Source organism: Atheta coriaria, unplaced genomic scaffold, assembly GCF_025399875.1.
Source record: "Atheta coriaria isolate IRGN ID8LTWV9N9 unplaced genomic scaffold, Caltech_Dcor_3.1 hic_scaffold_10_pilon, whole genome shotgun sequence".
Classification (NCBI taxonomy): Eukaryota; Metazoa; Arthropoda; class Insecta; order Coleoptera; family Staphylinidae; genus Dalotia; species Dalotia coriaria.
The window spans coordinates 956079-976097 of record NW_027045452.1 but is presented as its reverse complement, the minus strand read 5'-3'; the positions used below and the strand labels follow the sequence as shown (position 1 = coordinate 976097).

At 36.6% G+C, this 20019-nt stretch overlaps 2 protein-coding genes across 3 annotated transcripts in view; both read right to left on the bottom strand.

Moving 5' to 3' along the window:
• Positions 1-8893: 8893 nt before the first annotated feature.
• On the bottom strand, positions 8894-10645 carry LOC135801045 (protein disulfide-isomerase A3-like). Its single transcript, XM_065314408.1, has 2 exons — positions 9222-10645; positions 8894-9167 (listed from the first exon to the last, which is right to left on the bottom strand). The coding sequence occupies exons 1-2, from the start codon at positions 10521-10523 to the stop codon at positions 8952-8954; spliced, it is 1518 nt and encodes a 505-aa protein (XP_065170480.1). The 5' UTR covers positions 10524-10645; the 3' UTR covers positions 8894-8951.
• Positions 10646-13745: 3100 nt separating this feature from the next.
• The window catches only part of Scp2 (Sarcoplasmic calcium-binding protein 2), a 41751-nt gene continuing 35477 nt past the window's right edge, over positions 13746-20019 (bottom strand). For both annotated transcript variants that reach the window (XM_065314997.1, XM_065314998.1), the window contains exons 3-7: positions 18100-18199; positions 16334-16386; positions 15086-15205; positions 14810-15022; positions 13746-14652 (exon numbers count right to left, since the gene is read on the bottom strand). In XM_065314997.1, the coding sequence (XP_065171069.1) occupies positions 14542-14652; positions 14810-15022; positions 15086-15205; positions 16334-16386; positions 18100-18157 (555 nt within the window). In that variant the 5' untranslated portion in view covers positions 18158-18199 and the 3' untranslated portion in view covers positions 13746-14541. The remainder of the gene's footprint in view (positions 14653-14809; positions 15023-15085; positions 15206-16333; positions 16387-18099; positions 18200-20019) is intronic.

The following is a 20019-nucleotide window of genomic DNA, read 5'->3' as shown; positions in this document are numbered from 1 at the left end:
TTGTCATTTTTTATAAAGTTAACTCTTCCAAGAATTCACATCAACCCGACTCAAATGCAGCGATGTGATGTGTTAAATTCTGCTAAAATTTTCTTCGACGCTCCAATTGAATTGCGCCCTGAAGGCACCAACCACTTTTCGTACGGTTTGTCAAATATGGACATTGAGAGCGATGCAGGCTGCTTGTGTGTTGTAAAAATCGTTCATAATTCAATATAACTCGCTCACCCAAACGCGGTTTTCTTGTGTTGCGTAGACAATTTGATTGGAATTTATGTCTAATAATTATCAAACTCTTTTGGGTTGTTTCGGCGAGCACTATCAAAATAGACGTTTGAGAAGAATTAATTTACTGCTTTGTTTACGAGCGATCAGTGTCGCCAAAGGGCACGTATATGTGTGCGCCCAGTGAAGTCAAATATTTGTAACTTGCATTAACGTTGCGATGTGCGATGTATGGCTTTGTGTCAAAACATATTATTATCAAGCCCATCATTTTTATAGATGTGTAAAGGCTCTATAACTTAAAATCATAATGTTGCCAAATATTAAGTAGTTTGGAGTCAAATTTAACGTCAGAAGCATCCTCATTGTACTTGTGATCAACAAGTTGCATAACAAATAAATCTATAATAAAAAAATGAATCGCAAACTTTGTTTGTAAGCGCATAACTCTACAACGCCTAAACCAATTTGGCCAATTCTTTTTTTAAATGTTCGTTAAAGTCTAAAGATGGTTTTTACGGCAAGAAAAATTCAAATAATTGCCGGAAAAACCCTAAAAACAGCCCTTTTCTATAAAATAAAAGTTGTCATTGAGATTCAATCATAGTTATAGTCAAATAGTTGAATCCGAGATGGCGCGCTGAAGTGCATAATTAGCAATTATTTATATAATAAATTTCTTTAAAATATAATTGCGAATCTTATTGATAGAATTGACACATTCTATGTCTAGAACAAGAGAGTAAAAACAAATTATATTTTTTAAACTCTACCGGGCAAAAGCTAGTTTTTTAAATTTTTCTTGCTTTACGTGCAAAAACAAAACTTTTTGATACTAATATTAAAACTGATTGATTTCTTCTATTAAAATTCTTATTTTTTGTATATTTTTACTCCATTCTATTACTATTATACACTCCGACTTGTCCATTTGGTCACGATTAACATTCCTCTGACCAATTAAGTGAAATTCAGCACGCAAAAACGCTCCAAACGACATCGTAACGAATTTGAATGAAACCGATTCAAAGTCGATCACATCTGGTGGTTCTCAGATGACAACAAAAAAATATATATTCATCGTGTATAAAACTGGATCATCAAAAGTGTCACGAATAGCACGCCTAAATATTACGCGCGTATCACGTCCATCTCGTCGATCGCCGCTTATCGACGCGAGAAGTTAAACGCGACAAATTTTAATTAGCGCGCGATACCGCGCCAGCGCTGTTGGAAATCTGGCGTTAATTAATTATCATAAAGTTTTATATTTAAATTATGCGATTGGGCTAAACAAACAAGGCGCTCAGTCAAATCTCGCGACATGCGAATGACAAACAATTTATTGTGTTTGAGGCAAATTAATTTTTATTATCTTGCTGACAAAAAATGATATAAATAAAACATAAACAGAGTTTAACAGACAATTTTTCAATTAAACTCAAAAATAAGGTTAAGTGTGGATGATTCTTAAATTCTATGCAAAAATGTTGAAAACTATTGTACATATTTTACATCTGGTATGTTAAAATTATGCAACACAAATAACAAGTTTTCATTAATTCAAATTCGTAAATTTTTCACAGCTGGACGAAAACCACTTGATTTACATGATGTTTTGTGCCGTAGTTGTAGCCAATTCACACACAAAACATTCGCGTAACTGTACATTTATTATTTACGTAGAAAACGAAATAGTTTTTCGTCCTTTGCGACTTGGCCGACTTTACGGATAACCCCTTGCGAAATGAATGCGAAACGTGTTCGGCTCACGTTTCGACGTCGGACGAGATTTTCATTCATGGCATGCAAACACCGTCGCCATGCTCGTGCATGAATGCGAATCGAAAATGTGTTTAACTAGACGGACGCGCGAGAGCACGCAAACGTGAAATGAAACATGATTTTGAAGAATCGGCAAGTCATTCGCGAGGAATCGAAACGATTCACGAATCGAATGGTGAAGAAAGATCAATCAACATGCATGTTTGATTCTAATTTTTAATACAGGGCGATTTATAAAATATTTATCTTTAAATTTTTAAATGGCCTACTAGAATATATAACGGAATGTAAAAATATGTAAACATATCGCATAAAAATAAACGTTTTGCATTTTGGCACTATACAACCGTAATCTGAATGGAATTTAAAGATTCCGCTTGTTTATTACAGATTTAAGCGCATTTTACGATGCATCCACATACAAATTTTGGCCCCGTTGATGGCGCGCGCCGGCTTTTTGTTTTTAACGGGGCTAATTGCATATTTTCGAAGCGGCAACCGGCTGACATTCGCGATGCAACTCATGATGCATATGTGTGATGTTTTTTTTTTCCATTGCGTGCTGCAGTGTCTTGGCCAAGGCGCGCTGATTTTATCAACGAAATATTCGCGGCGCGCCTGGAAGCGCCTTCGGCCCGCCGGATCGGCCGTTCGCACAGCCTGTCAGGTTAATAATCGCATAATGACGGGTTTTACTTTTCGGGCACAGCGCCGCAAAAAATGACGAACAAAAATCCGAAAGAACAACGGTGCATTCGCATCGTTTCAGCCGTACAAAAGTGCAAACCTTCGAATCCGTCGAGAGCGCCACTGGAATGTGGACTGCTGCATTCCGGGTTGGGAAGTGGATTATAATGAGGAACTGGATCAATTGATCAGTTGGACTCATGCCGAGGGAAATTGCTTTGGATTTTCTCACGTTCACTAAACTCACATTCATTCGGTTCCTAAATTTCGGACAGGTGCTTCACTTAATAATATTCATAATAATCAAATTGTAAGTACTAATCATTGTATGAATAGACACACTCAAATCCATTCTCATACAAAGGAAGTTGTTACGTTTTTGACTGAGGTGTGAATTTAAACATTTTCAAGTGGTTGTTAACCTGTCATAACACTACATTTAAATTACTATCTAATTGTTGGTCAAATTGTTGGTGGAGTTTATAAAAAATAATTAAATCGTTACCCTCTAATTCCACTATAAACTACAAAATATTAATTGTTGTAATTGTGCTAATATTACTCACCAAAATGATAAAATAACGTCGGTTTTAATTCTTGTGTAATTTGTAGCATTTTTACAGTTAAATCGCAAGCATCGAGCATAATCAACGCGCAAATAGCGCGATTTAACGAATAATAAAAGGCATCGACGTGTGCCTTTTGCTCTCGTTTCCGACGGGTGCGAGATCGTTTCGAGGTAATTGCGCGGCGCGCCGGAACCGCCGCGTATATGACGAATATAAGTCCGAGGTGATGTTCGTTAGCTAATTAATATCGGGAGCGCGGCCGAATCGCGCCGCTGGAGCGGATAACCCTTTATTTACCATTTTACCCAACTACGGCTGGCTGTGCCGGTGAGCAGTTATACTTATTAGTTAATATCATCTAATAAGAGTGTAATAAGTTTCTTAATTAGTTGGAATTGTATCACTCTCAAACAGTAAAACGCAGTCATTCGTCTTCATTTACTTTTGACGGTTCTAAACAGCTAGGATTCAAAAATTTTGAGATCTGTGAAATATCTGCAAAAAAATCCTCTTTATTTTCACGTTGAGATTTTTATATTTGAACTTTTGGATTTTAAATTTTCAAAGTTTGAATTTCGCGCCGCGTAGACATGAGCGCATGGCATTTCAGATCAGGTCTTGTGCTGCACAGTAGGAAAATGCGCAGGCGCAAGCTTTTACCCATGACTAAAGCGCGTGACTAAAGTACTTTAGTCACTACCTTGGCCGTCCGTGTTTAAAGTCCCACTTTTTGTGTCTCAAAACCGTGGAAAAAGTAGAAATTTAAAGATGAAAGTAGAAAATGGTTTTTTGGTTAATAAAAATATAACCTATAATCTCTAAAGTGCATTTAATGTTAATTTGCTTACAGCATTATCGAATTCCATCAAAAAATTAATGAAAAACTTCATTCCTGGAGTGCAAATTATATATTACAATACAATACGCACATAACCTCTAAACTACGCATCAATAATCTATGTGCACTGCCGGTATTGTTATTATGTAATTCCACAATTATTACTCAAGTCATAACTTAAAGATGCGATCACAGACGCAGGTCTTAAGTCTTTCCCGCTTTGCATTTCTTTAGAAAATATTTAAACGCCGCAAGAAATGCGCTGAGGAGGCGTCGTCTCGTTTGCATATCGCTTACCGAGAACACGTCTTGCTATATCTCCATCGCCATATAAGCAAGCGTGCGCACGCCGCGCGGAATAAACAAATTCCCGCATGGGCGCGACGCCACGCCGCGGCAACCGAAGATTTTATTGTTATTGCGTATTTGTTTGCGGCGCACGGGCACCGCTCTTCAAAGGCGCTTTATTTCTAATAACTAATGGCATTACGCTAAATTGTATTCTAATGAAAGATAAATTGCATTTTGCACACGCTCAAAAGAAACGCCGAAGCGAAGAGGCAACGAAGCAAGAAATTTCCTATTTACTACACGCGCATTATAACCTGAAAATGTACGAATTGAGTAATAACATTATTATGCATAGTAAAGCATTTTAACATAGTGTTATATCAATGCCATAAGTAAATGCAATAATTCTAAACTAAAGTGATTCTAAATGCGGTGGTATGATTGTAATTTACCGTAAATTGTTTATATCTAATCAACAATTAGAGGCTGCGATATGCGACTCGCTTCGAGTGAGCATGCGCATCTAACTGATGTTACCGACAATACCGTTTGTGTTTAAATAATTGCCAATAATTGTGCGACGCTTCAGCATAGCGCACCGATTACAAAGCGCACGGCAATGTTAATAGGATTATTCAATTTTGTTTCTAATTGTGAAGAGTCGTAAGAGTAATAATTAGTGATCATAACATGAGACGTTATTACACGCATGCGCAATCGCTGGCATTTGCAGTTAAACGTTTTGAGTCATAAAATTTTTAGATAATTTGTATTACTGTTAGTAACTTATTAGTTGTTGGTATCATAAAAGTGTTTCCGTAAACATTATTGGTGTTTGGATTTACTGCTTTATTAATGAGTGGCTTTATTGATTATCATATGCAGAAATAAGGTTAGGTATAGAATAACCTGAAATTCATTGTTTTTATAAAAGTTTTTGTAACTGCGCCCGCAGAAAATGTCGTAAATTTACTTCTTTACCGTCCTGCATGAAGCGGCTGGATGCTGTGGTGTGCCATTCCATCGTATTCATTCATTTTTTGCATCCATTCACACCATTACACGATGCGTTTTACGTCTTAATATTTACGCCCAAACGGCGTATGCAAACGCTCGGAATGCGCGTCTTATGCGGGCATAAATTGTGCGCTTAAGACTGCGTCCCAGCGGCGTGCAGCAAGGCGAGGATGGTAAAAATAGTCGGGTTGGCGACATAATGCGGATTATTTACTTATACGCATTTCGCGGTAATCAACGCCACTCTGGACTCGTGTTTTAACTGTTCGTCACGTACCCCCTTGCGCAACTGTACATTGTGCCAGTGCCGGCCGCCATCAGTGATGCGCGCGCACACCTATACACTGTCTGAATAACTGGAACAACGTGCGCTCGCAAAAAGTAAGCTTGCAACGTTTAGCGCACGCGTTACTGTTGCTCATGTGCCAGAAACTTACTTTGCACATATTGTGCATGCTAACTGTACGAAATCAATAATATTGACCAAAAAGAGCATAAAATGTGTGATAATGGACATTTTACCAAAGTACGCCCACTAGATGGCAGCATATTTAAATTGACGCTTGCGCAGATCACATGCACACCTATAATATAAAAATAAATCGCAAAATCAGTTGGTAAGCGCATAACTCAACAACGCCTCGACCAATTTAGCCAATTCATTTTTTAAAATATTCGTTAAAGTCCAAAGATGGTTTTTATGGCGAAAAAAATTCGAATAATTGCTGGGAAAACCCTAAAGACAGGGCTTTTCTATAGAAGAAAAGTTGGCATTGAGATTAAATCAGTTATAGTTAAATAGTTGAATCCGAGATGGCGCGCTGAAGTGCATTATCAGCAATCCTTTATATAATTAATTTCTTTAAGATAAATTAGCGAATCTTATTGATTGAATTGACCCATACTATGCCTAGAACAAGAGAGTAAAAACGAATTACATTTTTATTAAACACTACTACACTACAGATAAATATTCTATATTTTTATGTTGGTCTTTCGGTAAATTAGCAAAATATTTATACATTTATTTAGACTCGTAGTATGTAGATAGGTACATCATGTATAAATATTTGTATGATGTAGATATTCCATGTAGAACAGTTGCTGTCTGAGCTCGAAAGCAAACGATTTTAGTTAATTAATTGCCCGGCTTCTAATGCCATTCGCGAGAACAATAATCTCGTCCGGCGGCGTAGTCGTGCTGCGGGGTCTCGCACGGTAATTCACAATAATTACGCCGAATGCCTCGCGCCGCTCGTAAATATTCAAATTTAATACTTATTACGCGCGCGCGCACGCTGCCGCGGCGAACTTTATGTGGCACGACTAATAATAACTAATATTATTTAATTGTTGCGCTTTGCTAATTGCGGGACGGCTAATAAATGAATAATGCCTCGACTGCGTCTTCGAAACCGCGACGCAATGAGATGATTAATTGCGATCCACTTTTCATAACCCAAATCAGATCTTGGTTACTTCGATCAATGATTCTCGCATTATTTAATTACTCTACTTTTTGCATAATAAAACAAAACGGATTCATATTGCACGCAATTCGAGTTAATTTATGAACGGTTTGCTTATTATCTGCAATCATCAGATAAATTATGTGTAAACATAACTGCTTAATTTTTTTCTTAATCAATTCACATTGATGTGCACCTTTATAACCTTAAACTTGACCCCGGCGATCGATAAAAATACTCGTACAAATCGAGGATAATCAGAAACGTATTGTTCGCGTCGAGCGTGTCGCCTGACACCCGCAAGATGATAAATTTCGCCGTCAGATCGGCCCGAAATCTTCTCTAATCCTAACCCGCGCCGCCAAAAGTGACGACCTTTCACCTCCATGCAGGATGCGCACCACGGCTCACGAATAAAAACGATGGAAATTAAGGTAACTGTACCCACAATCACATAATCATACGCAATAATACATATTAATACAAAACTACTCGGCAGGCAAATGAGTTAATAACAATCATATACACAATGTAGAATACAAAGAATAAAGAAGAAACGACGGCGCCGGCGAACATAAATTTGAGATATTATTGAATTCACGAATACTTCTTCAAATGTTTCATGCTTATGGTAATTCTAAACTGGTGAGAACTAAAAAAATCATTGGATTTTAATGCTGAAATCCGCGTTGATCGTTTTAAATGATTTTAATTGCTTGCAATGAAACAAAACATAAAATTGTAGTATATGCAAGCTAAATCTATCTATAATATAAAAATAAATTGCAAAATATGTTGGTAAGCGCATAACTCAACAACGCCTAGACCAATTTGGCCAATTCTTTTTTTTAATGTTTGTTAAAGTCCAAGGATGGTTTTTACGGCGAGAAAAATTCGAATAATTACCGGGAAAATCTCAAAAACAGCCATTTTCTATAAAATAAAATTGAGATTCAATCATAGTTATAGTTAAATAGTTGAATCTGAGATGGCGCGCTGAAGTGCATTATTAGCAATTATTTATATAATTCATTTCTTTAGAATAAAATTGCCAATCTTTTTGATAGAATTGACACATACTATGTCTAGAACAAGAGAGTAAAAACGAATTACATTTTTATTAAACACTACCGGGACAAAGTCGCGGGCAAAAGCTAGTTTGTTATAAAAAGGTTAAAAAGGAAGTCAAAAATGTAATTTTTACCAAAATAAAAGATAAATGTTTTTTTTTGTAATATTTGACGGGAAATTCACGCAAAATAACTTGTATTACATTTATGAATATTTTTTTCTTATTTTTGTTTGTCAACTATTGCAATTTTTAATAAAACAGAGCGCCACACAAAGATTCGATATTTTTCGCTCCTGGAAAATTTGATATCCCTCTGCAGTTAACCACAAAATACTTTGTACCACAAAATAATGATTATGTTGATATAAAATGATGCAAATTGATAGCGTTACACAATCTCCCGCACAAGTTGTGCATGTTCGTGCGGTTTCTGCACGCACCGCATACGCGTAAAGCATGTCACACGGACATGTCATACTTATAAAAGACAAACGTGCATCGCTCGGGTTACACATGTCGACGCATTGTATAATTTGCGTCGACAGTGAATGCGCAAATGCGCTAGGCCAAAGATCGTCGTCGCTTGCTGCCCGCATCTCATGCGTCTCTCATATCTCGCCATCCACGCCGGTGGCGATCGCTGCTCCTTTGCGGTGCGAAACCGCGAATTCTGTTAAAGTTCATTTGTCCACTTCGCGTACACTCGTCATGCAGTGTAAATGAGTCGCCTTATCGAGAGAATCCGTTCGACCCGCGCATCGCTAACTATTGCTTTTAGTTCTGCGTAACGCACCGCGCGGAATTTTATCGTGCGCGTTGTCGTCGTTTCTATTGAAATCTGATACGCGCTTTTTATCGCTTTTTTCGCATCTTTACATACGTACCGTTAATTTAATTATAATTAATTAATGTTAGTTAACCTAACCGATTTATAATGCGATTACGTTGCATAGCTTTTTTTCTTTGATGTTTTTAGATAAAATTGTAAAAAGTTCAGTTTACAATTCAGTACGATAATTCAGTTTTTCACTTGAGTGTTGCTTTACAAACGAAAAGAGTTCTTGATAATTTGCACCACCTTTATACAATATTGGATTGTGTTTATCCTCTTTGGAGATGTAATATAGAGTTGGAAACCGTGGAATTGTAAAATCAGACGGAATCTCGTTTTCTACTCCGTCCATTTTAAATATGTCAACGTTGTCTTCAATCAACTAAAAAAAAATAATCAAAAAATATTTTATGATTTTTGGTGATCAATAACTTACATTTTCTGCTAATTTGTCTAAAATAGGATTCAGTTCCTTGCAAAACATACACCACGGTGCATAAAATGCCAAAAGGACATTTTTTTCGTTGCCCCACACCTGACTTTTGAAATTTTTGGCTACAACTGTTTGGACCATTCCTTTTTCTGCTGTTTCTTCAGGAACAGGTTGTGATTTTAAATGCGCTTCAATATTTTTGTTTAGTACTCCTTCTAAAAATGCCTCAAATGTTTCCATTGTGAATTCTTCTTCCATTAAATATTTTATGTTGTTTTCTAGGATTGCAAAAACTAAAGGTTTATCTCGATTATTTTCATCTGGCATGGGAATTCCAAATTTAACAAACTCATGTTGGAAATCATCAATTGGCGAGACAGCAAATCTAAACGATTGCTGGTAGTTTTTAGCCACTTTTAAAATTCGATTACGCCAGTATGATAACATTTTTGGTTTTAAATGTATATCAATTCGAAAGTAAATAATAACCAATGGCGGTGCAAAGTCGTCCACCTGTCGAATTCCACGTATTCCAACAAGTCCATAACGATTTTTGAAAATAAATTTTTCGAGATCATAACCTTCGTTTTTTATATTGTATGAATATTCCCATGGTTCAAATTTACTCCGCATGTGCTCCGGATGATACAGAGTTACACCATAGGTTATGTTCAAGTCAGCCATCTTGCTTTCCTCCACTGTAACGTGTCCAAAACGAATGTCTTTTGATAATTCAGCTGGTAAACTAAAATAGTTATCTCGCAAGTTTCCTTTTGATCGAAGTATTGCCACTACTGCCACGTCCTTCTGAGATGTTGCAAACTTCTGTAGGTTATCTAAAGGTAACTCCTTTGAAGATATTCCAACTAATTTCTTCATATAGGCAACCAAATCATCGACTTTTCTTGGCCCATCGTACTCATCGTAAAGTCTTCCTTTGCGATATATTTTAATACTTGGTAAATGATTGATTTCTTCAGTATTGCATACTTGTTTTCCCGCATCCATGCAATCCACCATAGCGGAATGAACAGGCGGTTCGTTGCGTATTAATTCATCCGCTGCTAACTCGAAGATTGGCATAAAATCACTGCAGTGTACACATTTCTGTGAGTAGAACAACACGACCGCATTGTTGTAGTCCAACAGCCCTTGCTCGAAGTACTCATCCGTTAATTCTGCAATGATGCCTTTGGATGCGCACGCACAAAAATCCGCATTAAAAAACAGCGAAAACAGTGCAGTTGCTAGTAAAAATACTGGTAAACGATAAACTTGGTTTGATGTGCGTGCAATTGCTGCCATTGGTTTGGGATGCTGCTAATCGAACTGCAGCGTTCGAGCGTTTCGGAATCGCGATGAAATTGAATCGTGAAGCAACACGTCAAACTCAATGCTTTTGTTTTGTAATGACGTGGTTTTGTGCCAACACGGTTATCAACAAACACGCGCCCGTAACCATGGCTCATTTGGTGAACAATATCAAATAAGCGGCAAACACATATGCAAATTAAATAAAGTAAATGGAACATGTGCAATTACTGTCCGAGACTGCAAATATTTATGCATTTGCGTAAATTGCAATAAATATGGAAATTGTTTATTTATATTGATAATCTATTTGCAGCCATATTATTTGCATTGATACTATCAGTTTTCCTGGTGGTGTATTACAAATTTGCTCGAGTAATTAAACGTTTGTAACTTTTGTTTTAAGACATTTTTAGCTTTTGTAGAAGGAAAATCTGCAAGAAATAATTATCAAACACTCTTGTTATGCATCGTAGCAGCTGAAAACAGTTATTAATTTGTTGACTTGCAACATCTATAAAGTAAGATAGACTAAAGGCCCAAAAAGAATCATTAAATAATGGTGAGAATAACTCACTTCCGAATTTCTTGAAATAAATCAATATTAAGTAATTAATATACAATTAATTAACAATGGTTCTGACGACTACTATTAAAATATTAACATGTAAATGAAAAGAAAAACGTACTGCAAATATTTGCCAGAATTTTCCATTATGCAGGCGAGAATTACATTAATTAAGTGTTATTATTAACAAGGTGCTGTTGTTCACTGACGCAGCCTGTTTTTGTACGAATATGGCATTCATGATTCGAATCAATTTTAATTCTATATTTGTTTGCAAATCGCTATGAGGTTGGGAAACCCTGTCTTATAGTATTACATCTCTGAAACAAGTATTCTTATTATAGGCAACCCAATGTACACCATACTAATTTTATTATTTTTCTTATTAGGCTCGAAGTATAGATACACTTCGTGAGTTGGATTATGATTATATAGAAAGAAATTTGATAACGTTGGTTTAATGGATAAGATTGTTGTTTCATATTTTCCTTGATTGACCAAATTCTTTATCTTTTAGGTGTTATGGGTGATAACATTCTGATTACCTATACTATTTGAGTAATTTCCTTACACCCCAAACTACTGGCAGTGCCCAAAAGTACCTATTAAAATGAGCGTTGTTACAAACATTAAAAAATATGCTGTCGGAAACACCATGTACCCTAGTAACTAATTGACTATCTAAAAGTATCTTACGGTTCAAGAGTCGTTCTACATAATGTATACCTACTCTGCTCTTTGAAAATTGACGTCTTTAACAAAATATGAAAACATAGTATGGAAAACCCTGAATCTTGTGTAATTAGCTGGTCTTTCAGTATGTTTTAGACCCATGTTAAAGTTCGAGAGTATCTCTAGGCGATACACGTCCTACCAAACTCCTAACCCTTCCAGAAGGGCCCTAAAGAGCACTTCAAAAATAGCTTCTTCTGTCCCAAAAATTTCATATTTTGGTCGAACAACAAGGTCGAATTTTTTGAAAATTTTTTTGGTCAAGTATTAAGGTCAATTTTTGTTTGGTCAAATAACAGAATTGAACTTTTCTCTTAAATTTTTTTTGCGTGAACAACAGAGTCAAACTTTTCTCTTATTATTTTTTGCGTGAACAGGGTCGAACTTTTTTCTGAAATTTTTTTTGTTGAAACGTTAAATTAATAAGTTGAAATTTTGAATTTCTGATATATAAAACAGTTTTTTGTTTAAGTTAATAAAAGTTATTAATTATGAAAAAATGGAAATTAAGAAAATTGTTCAACTCTGTTATTGGACCAAAAAAATTTTACTTTAATCCTTGACCAATCTTTTTTTTAATTTGACCCTGTTCTTCGGTCAAAAAAAAATTTAAGAAACAAGTTTGACCCTATTATTTGACCAAAAAATGAAATTTTTGAGACAGAAAATGCTATGTTTGCTTTATTGGGACTTTTGAAAGGGTTAGGGGGTTGGAAAGATATGGATCGGCTAGAAATACTCTCGAGCTTTAACATGGCGGTAAGAAACTTTAAAAATGTCAAATAGTTCTTGGTGTACAGGGTGTTATCCATTCCTTGTTTTTAATTTGATTGAAAAATGCCAATTTTTAAAGGGCATTTTTCGGAAGGGAAAGAAGATATGCATCGTGTAGAGGGACTTATGAGCTATAATCTGGTAGTACAAAACTCTAAGGAAATCAATTAGTTCGCAAGATACCGGGTGTTTTCCAGACCATTGTATCAATCTTTTTTAAAACTGCCAATTTTTAATAGGCATTTTGAACACTTCCGAAAAGAGCTAGAAGATTAAAAAGGTAGGTCTTGTAGAGAGGCTTTTGAACTTTAACATGGCAATAAGAAACTACAAAAAGTGAAATAGTTTTTGAGATACTGTGTGTTTTCGACACTATGTTTTCCATGTTTATTAATTTTATGATTAATCAACTGATATTATGTAATATACAATCCATTACTATGTAGTGTGTATGTTTAATTTCTTGTGTTTAATTTAATAATTTATTTCATTAAAATCCGTGTCCTTGCTTTCGATTACAAGTACACAATTGCCTTGCCATTCAATTTTTTGTACAGCTACTAATCAGTTGTGCGATTCAATATCATAAGCAAACGATTTCTAACAGGACTCTTAAAATATTTCCGAGATGTCGCTAGAATGTCTGTTTCTACTAAAAAATATCCCAGCGTTGTTGCCACGAAGTATAGATACACAGGAGCCCGAACGATATAAGCTTATCCATTGTAGCCATGATACACAATTATTACACAAATTATATTGAAAAACAATATTTTACGAGAGGGTGAGTATTAATAATAAGCAAAGTAAAGTAAACAATTACTATACGCTACACCCTCACAATATCGTTATGAAAACGGGTGTGCTGACGAGACCGCTAATGGTCGAAATATTTATTCACATCAGGTTTGACAAACACTTGCATTGATTTGCAATGGTTTTAATAAAGTATCGTTATCATAACGATATTTTGAGCGTACAACATACAGTAATCTTCTAGCGAAAAGTATAAACACTTACTTACTTTACTTTGCTTATTACGCAAATCATAGTTCTCTTTTCTGCCATTGGCTGCGCATCGATGTACGCTGTACGCAAGAAATATTCCTTGTTTTTACCTGGCCTTTAAAATGAATATAACCTTTTTCACATAAATCTTTATTTTTCAGACACAACACCACCACAAGACATCACATGACGAACATTTTTGCATTAAAGTTTTTTGTTTGCTTAACATAGGTTACAATAAAACAAACTCGCACATCTGGATGCAAATCCGTGTGAATTAGACGCTTTACAACATTATGTTGCAGGTTTTAAATAGTTTCTTTAGATGAAACTTTTTCCAACGGCTTTGCTTCAGATGGAGGTTGCTTTCTTTATAAAATATCTACGAAAATCGGACAATGCGATGAAAAGCATTGTCGCCAACGAGATATGTGTAAATATTCATACAGCATAACGAGAAAACTATTTAGTATTATTATTTATTTCATTTTGCATTTTTTACGTTTTATCAATTTTGTTTCCTTGTAATAGTTGATATATTTCAATACAATCGTATGCGCAATGCACGAGACAAGAGATAGGAGCAAACTACATAAGTAATATGTCTTTCATCGTTTACATTTCGTTTATAATAATTCGTTAATAGTTTCAGCTACGCGTTACGTTTATTTCGAAAAAATCTCTTGAAATACTTCGGAAGAAAGTGTTGCGGAGGTCAGCCAATTTTGTGCACACTCCGCTCATATGTCAAATTAGATATGCAAAGAACATTGATTTAGTATTTAGTTGTCATTCGTAAACTATTGAAGAGAGGGATTTTTTTGTATTTTTTTCTGATTTTTTTCGTCGAAGAGAGTTCTGTTTATTTTGTTCTAGAGAAGATAAATTATGTTTTTGGTGGCTTTAAGATGCGCTGTGGGCTTATCTCGGTTAGAAGGAGGTTTTGCCAAAGATGAAGTTGCCCGGCTCGCTGGGGTCCTCCGTCATGAAGAACTGCTTCCACAATTCGACAAACTGCTCGTAATTCACTTCGCTCTTGCCCTACAAGAAACATTAAATTAAAGTTGCAAAGTTATATTAAGTTAGGTTAGAGTGGACCGGCGGGAAATTGTGTTTAAAATTTCAAGTTGATTAAATCTCATGATGAAACAAAACTTCTTTGAAAACAGGAAAAAAAATTAACATTTGATATTTATACCTGCGCCATCTTGTGGAACGCATCCTTGCACTCGGCAATTTGCAGTCCGTAACAAGAACAGACACTGGTAAACTCATCCATATCAATGCTGCCATCGCCGCTGGCATCCTCGAGATCAAACATGAAGCGCAAGTACTGCGTTTGCCAGTCCAGAGCGTTTTCCGGGTTCCTCGCGTATTCATCCCACATGGAGGACCATTCCTCAACGCTTACCTAAAAAATAAATTTGTTTTACGTTAATATTTAAAACAAAATTGCTCAAAATTGAGGTTATACCTGTCCGTCTTTGTTGGAATCAGCGCGTTGCCTAAGCCCATCCCAGATTTGAATCATGCTCTCAAAAGTCTTCGCATATTGCGGACTTCCAGCGCTCCAACCACGCAGGGTACAAATTTTCTAAAACAAAATAATAAATTATTCACTGGTGTAGGTAACATTGAAATCATATAATCATAACTAAATGACGTAGTAATTTGCACCCTTGGAGACGAAGGCAATTAACAGTTTATTAGTCTTATTAAAATGTAAATTCAAGCGAGCGGAACGCTATTGCGGTTTTTACGTGGCGTTGTAATTACATTACGCGGCGGTCATAATGGCCGCGCCGAATTTAGCCCCCTTACTGCCTTGGGTCAATTATTCCGCCCAAACGAACGTTCGCTCAGCATTTAATTCTAATTAGACGCGTTAAATATATGCAGAACGCTGCAATCAGTGCGGTGACCTACATTAGGGAATAAGATGTATTCACTGTGCTATCATTTGACATTAGCTATTTATTGTGAACAAAAATTTCGGCTTTTTCCGGAATTCGGTGTAGACCCTTTTCAAGGGAGGCTTGTTGCCACTGATATATTTAATAACATCAAAAGATAATAACGCCTCGGATTCCTTTTTGATGGCGTCATCTATAAACCGCCCTGCGTAGACTGGAAGCATGTGGTAGGAGGGTTACTACTGATAGCAGATAAGGGATGGTCTCATCCACGGCGCTATACGAATTTTCGATAGCGACGATACGTCTTGAATACTAATGCATGCAGGACTTAGCTTTAAGCCTAGAGCGAGTCAGGTTCTGGGTGTATGCATAGAAATTCTATAGAAAATGGAAATTTAGGGTTACCAAACACTGAACATTTTTGAATATTTATATGATCTGTTAAGCATTTAATAAAAATTTAACAGAATAATACACATGTATATCTGTTTGTAGAATATTTCAGAATATGATTATTTTAACTTCTGGTAACCCTGCTGAATACGTTGCGTCATATTGCAGATAAGAGCACGTGCAATGATCCAATAGAAACTTGTTAGACCCACTTTGGGCACTATCCCAGAAAACCGGAAACCCGCAAAATCGTCAATGCTTTCAAAACTAAATAGATTTAATAATTATCGCACAGTTTAATCTGCCATTTCACCCGACTTAACCTCAATCAGCTATGAATTTAACATTTAATACTAAAAGCAAAACTATACATTTTGCATTAAATCTGTACTAGCTTAGGCAACCATACTTACCTCAATGGCCAGTTCAAAATCTTTGCGGTCAATGGTACCGCTTTGATTAACATCTGAAACGACCACAAATGACATAAATAAATTCATCAGCCAAATTAATGTATTGTATTGTATTACAATCATAAACTACTGGTGAATAGTGTTTTATGGTTAGAATGTGCTGTTAGGTAACAAATGACATGGCACGTGTAGCAGCAAAATATAAGGGTGGAAAATCAGATGTGATAACTACCAACGGGTTGGTTTATTATAGTGTTTGGACGACAAGAGCAGGATGAATTGCGTTGTCCGCGTCGATGTTATCATATAGTTTGTTATTGTGGGCCGGGAAATTCGATTTTTCTGCGTGATTTATTAGCGCATCGTTCATGAGTGTGACCTCATAAATAATTAAATAAAAACTATACTCGCCGATTTAATTATCATGTATATTACATTACCATAGATAGCGTTTTATATAAAAAGAGTATTTTAATAATAAAACAATATAAAAAGTATTTTTTAATTAAAATATCCTTCACTTCACTTTTTTTACGGTAATAATGTTGAATTTTCATTTTAAATGAAATTTTCTTGTTCCCTGCCTCGCGTACAAAAGAAAAAATAACAAAGTGTTGTCATGAGGTCTTGAATACAAATTTTTAGCGCCGTGACGCCGAAACTATACGGAAAAAGCAGAACTTGCGAGATAAACAAGGCGGAAAACTTGTCGCCGACAGAGCACCGCGTGCGTCTGCTCGATTTCACTTAAAGGAACGCGTCATGTGCGAAATGATTTATGAATTATGCAAATACTTGCGATGGGGTACGCGCGCGCCCGGCTTGATGAAATTTAACCATAATTTGGATGATGAACGAGGCAGGCCGAGATGATGGAAGGCAGAAAGGCGGAAAGTAGACTACTATATTGCTAGAGGAAATGTGGCTGAAAAATACAAGTGGAACAAACACTCTATGTGCACGTAATTTAATAATAATCGAAATTAATTTATTTTGTGAAAAATTTCGTTACACATCTTTATTTCAAGTCAGCATTTTTCTTATCTTGCTTTACGCTTAACGGAAACAAAAGTTTCCGTTCGATAATTTAAACTTGTAACTAACGAGAAATAAATCAGGAACGGACTGCAATCGACGAAACGCAAGCTCTTGTAAAACAAGCAAAACTCCTCGTGAAAAGTCGGAACCATCTACAATCTGATTTCTCCTCTATTCCCGAAGTGTTTACGCGCGCGCACACCTAACTAAAAGACCTCGATATCTATCCTCGCCAATATTGGATATCGAAATCCTTTCTTGTGAGAATCCTCCAGCAGAAACGCATAGGAATGGCATCTGCGCGCCGTTTACGCTCCGCCGATAACGCCGGCATGTGTCCGCATGTGCAAGGGTATCCTCGAAGGAGTAACGAGGATAATAACAAGAACGAACTCAGAGGACGATTAATTGCTCTGCCGCAAAGCGCATAGTGCGCCATCGAAGCGCGAGAAGCGAAACGGATCGGAAGCAGGCGACGAGGAGCGAGCAGAAGCAAAAGGACAAAACGAGAACACACGTTTAACAAGAGTGACAAGTCGAGTGCACTCGGAAACAAATTAATCGCATCTGACTTAAATAAACGATTCTACAAGCGAAAGATGTCGTGGAAAGGCAATTTAAAGAATACATTCGCTGGAAAGTTTAACTTTGTGGAAAAAGTGTTGCGTGGAGAGTAAAAACATTTGTTTTAGTGAATTGACAAAAAGTTTGTGCAGTTTGTGGCTTACCAAAGAAGACGTTGAAGACGTACAGCAGCTTCTTCTTGCGGAAATCGGAGATTGGCATTTTTCTTTTTGATTTCGTTTAGTTTTTCTTCCAGAAAATGATCTGCAAGCAAATATATTATGTAAATATAAAAAAATGTAAAAAATCATAAAACAGGAACACTTCATGCAAAACCGTACGCAGATGTAACAAATTGTTGAATATTTTACGTTTTTTTGTCATTCCTGCAGGTGGGATTTGTAGGTTCTTACAGGCCTGTTTCGATTATGTATACGACATACCTACACTAAAGTATAAGCCACCATCTGTTACCCAGATAGATTGACTTCAATTTTTATCCGTGATACTTTTTTTACTGCAATAGATTCAAACGGCAATTTCGTTTTAAGTGCACGCGCTGCACAAAATGCAATTGAGATATTTCTCAAACTCGCAGCGCGCACGTGCGGATTAATTCCGATTGCAATTTCAAGCGCACTCCTTGTGCATCCACGACTACAAAGACGCAAGTAGGTTATGTATACATTGGTAGCGAAGTGATTTATTGTGATAAATGTAACGGAAAATGTAGCAACCAGAAATTGCGTATCGCGAGTGCTGAGTAATGAAAGAAATGGTTGTCGACGTTTGGAGTGATGCTCGACATGCACTCCTGTCGGTATTCTGCGGAAAGTCGTCACCACACCAGAACGATTCTTATTGACACACACACAATGTCCTCGGCAGGGCGCCGTCATCGATTCAAACTCGTGCAAAGTGGAAGGAAACAGTGGGACAAAGGACCAACATCCAACATTGAGTTGAAGTTTTACTGGATGGGAGTAAAGCTCTACATCAACGTGGACATTTTCAATTTCCTGTTGTTAGATTATATCGCAATTGGATTATTGTTAGGTTACACATTATTATACAACATCAGAGTGCACTTTAACCACAAACTTAATTTTCCAGTTTTAACAGCTTTAAATTTCAGCGATTTTTTTTCGTTTCAAGCGATGTGGACGTAAATTACTCAAAATTGAATTTAAGTCTGAACGCATTCGTGCGTGGCTAATTAATCAAAATGTGTGCCGAATGCAAAACGTTTTCATTCGCTGTCGGTGCGTGAATGCTCTCGTTTTAATTCCCTCGTTTAGCTGCGATTTTTTTACACCCTCGGTTATTTTTTTCAAATCCCAACTGGAAATCCGCTTGCACACGTCACATCTTCACACAGACCGCCGCACACATTTATTTTACTGCTTCACATTTCAGTCATTCGTACTTTCCGTGCGAATTAAGTGTGTAAACACAAATTAAACTCGTTGTAACATCAGAATGTTCAACAAATAAGCCTCCGCTGAATGGATACGAGATTAAATTCACGCTGGAAATAAATCTCTTTTTGTGACGCCTTTCATTCCACGATTTTATATGATATTATCTTTCTTTCAGGCGGGATTCTGTCAGCGCTTTGATGAAATGAGCACGTTGATGGAAAAGTTAAAGTCGTGAATTATTAATGCATATAGAACAGGTTTAGTGAGTTGCGGGCAAGTTTTGTGCGTAAATAGAAGCAACGCGCTTGCAATCAATCATAACAAGATGGCGGACGGTGAAATTGCGGATGACGTGGCAACGGAATTAACACTCCAACGTTCCAACGTGAAAATCCGGATTTATTCTGTTATGATTTACTGCGTGCCAGCGTAAAGTTTGTTTACAATACACCCTTATAACACGCTGAAAGAAGAAACGAATATAAAGTTGTAAATGTGTTAACGGTGTTGGGACACGTTGACAGGTGCACGAAAGCTCGCCATGTCGCGGATAGCAGAATTCAGGACTCGTCGAATGAAGCGTGACGACATGTTCAGACACGGGCACGCAACTTGTTATTTTCGCATTTTCCAAACCCAATATCTTACATACATAAGTACCTC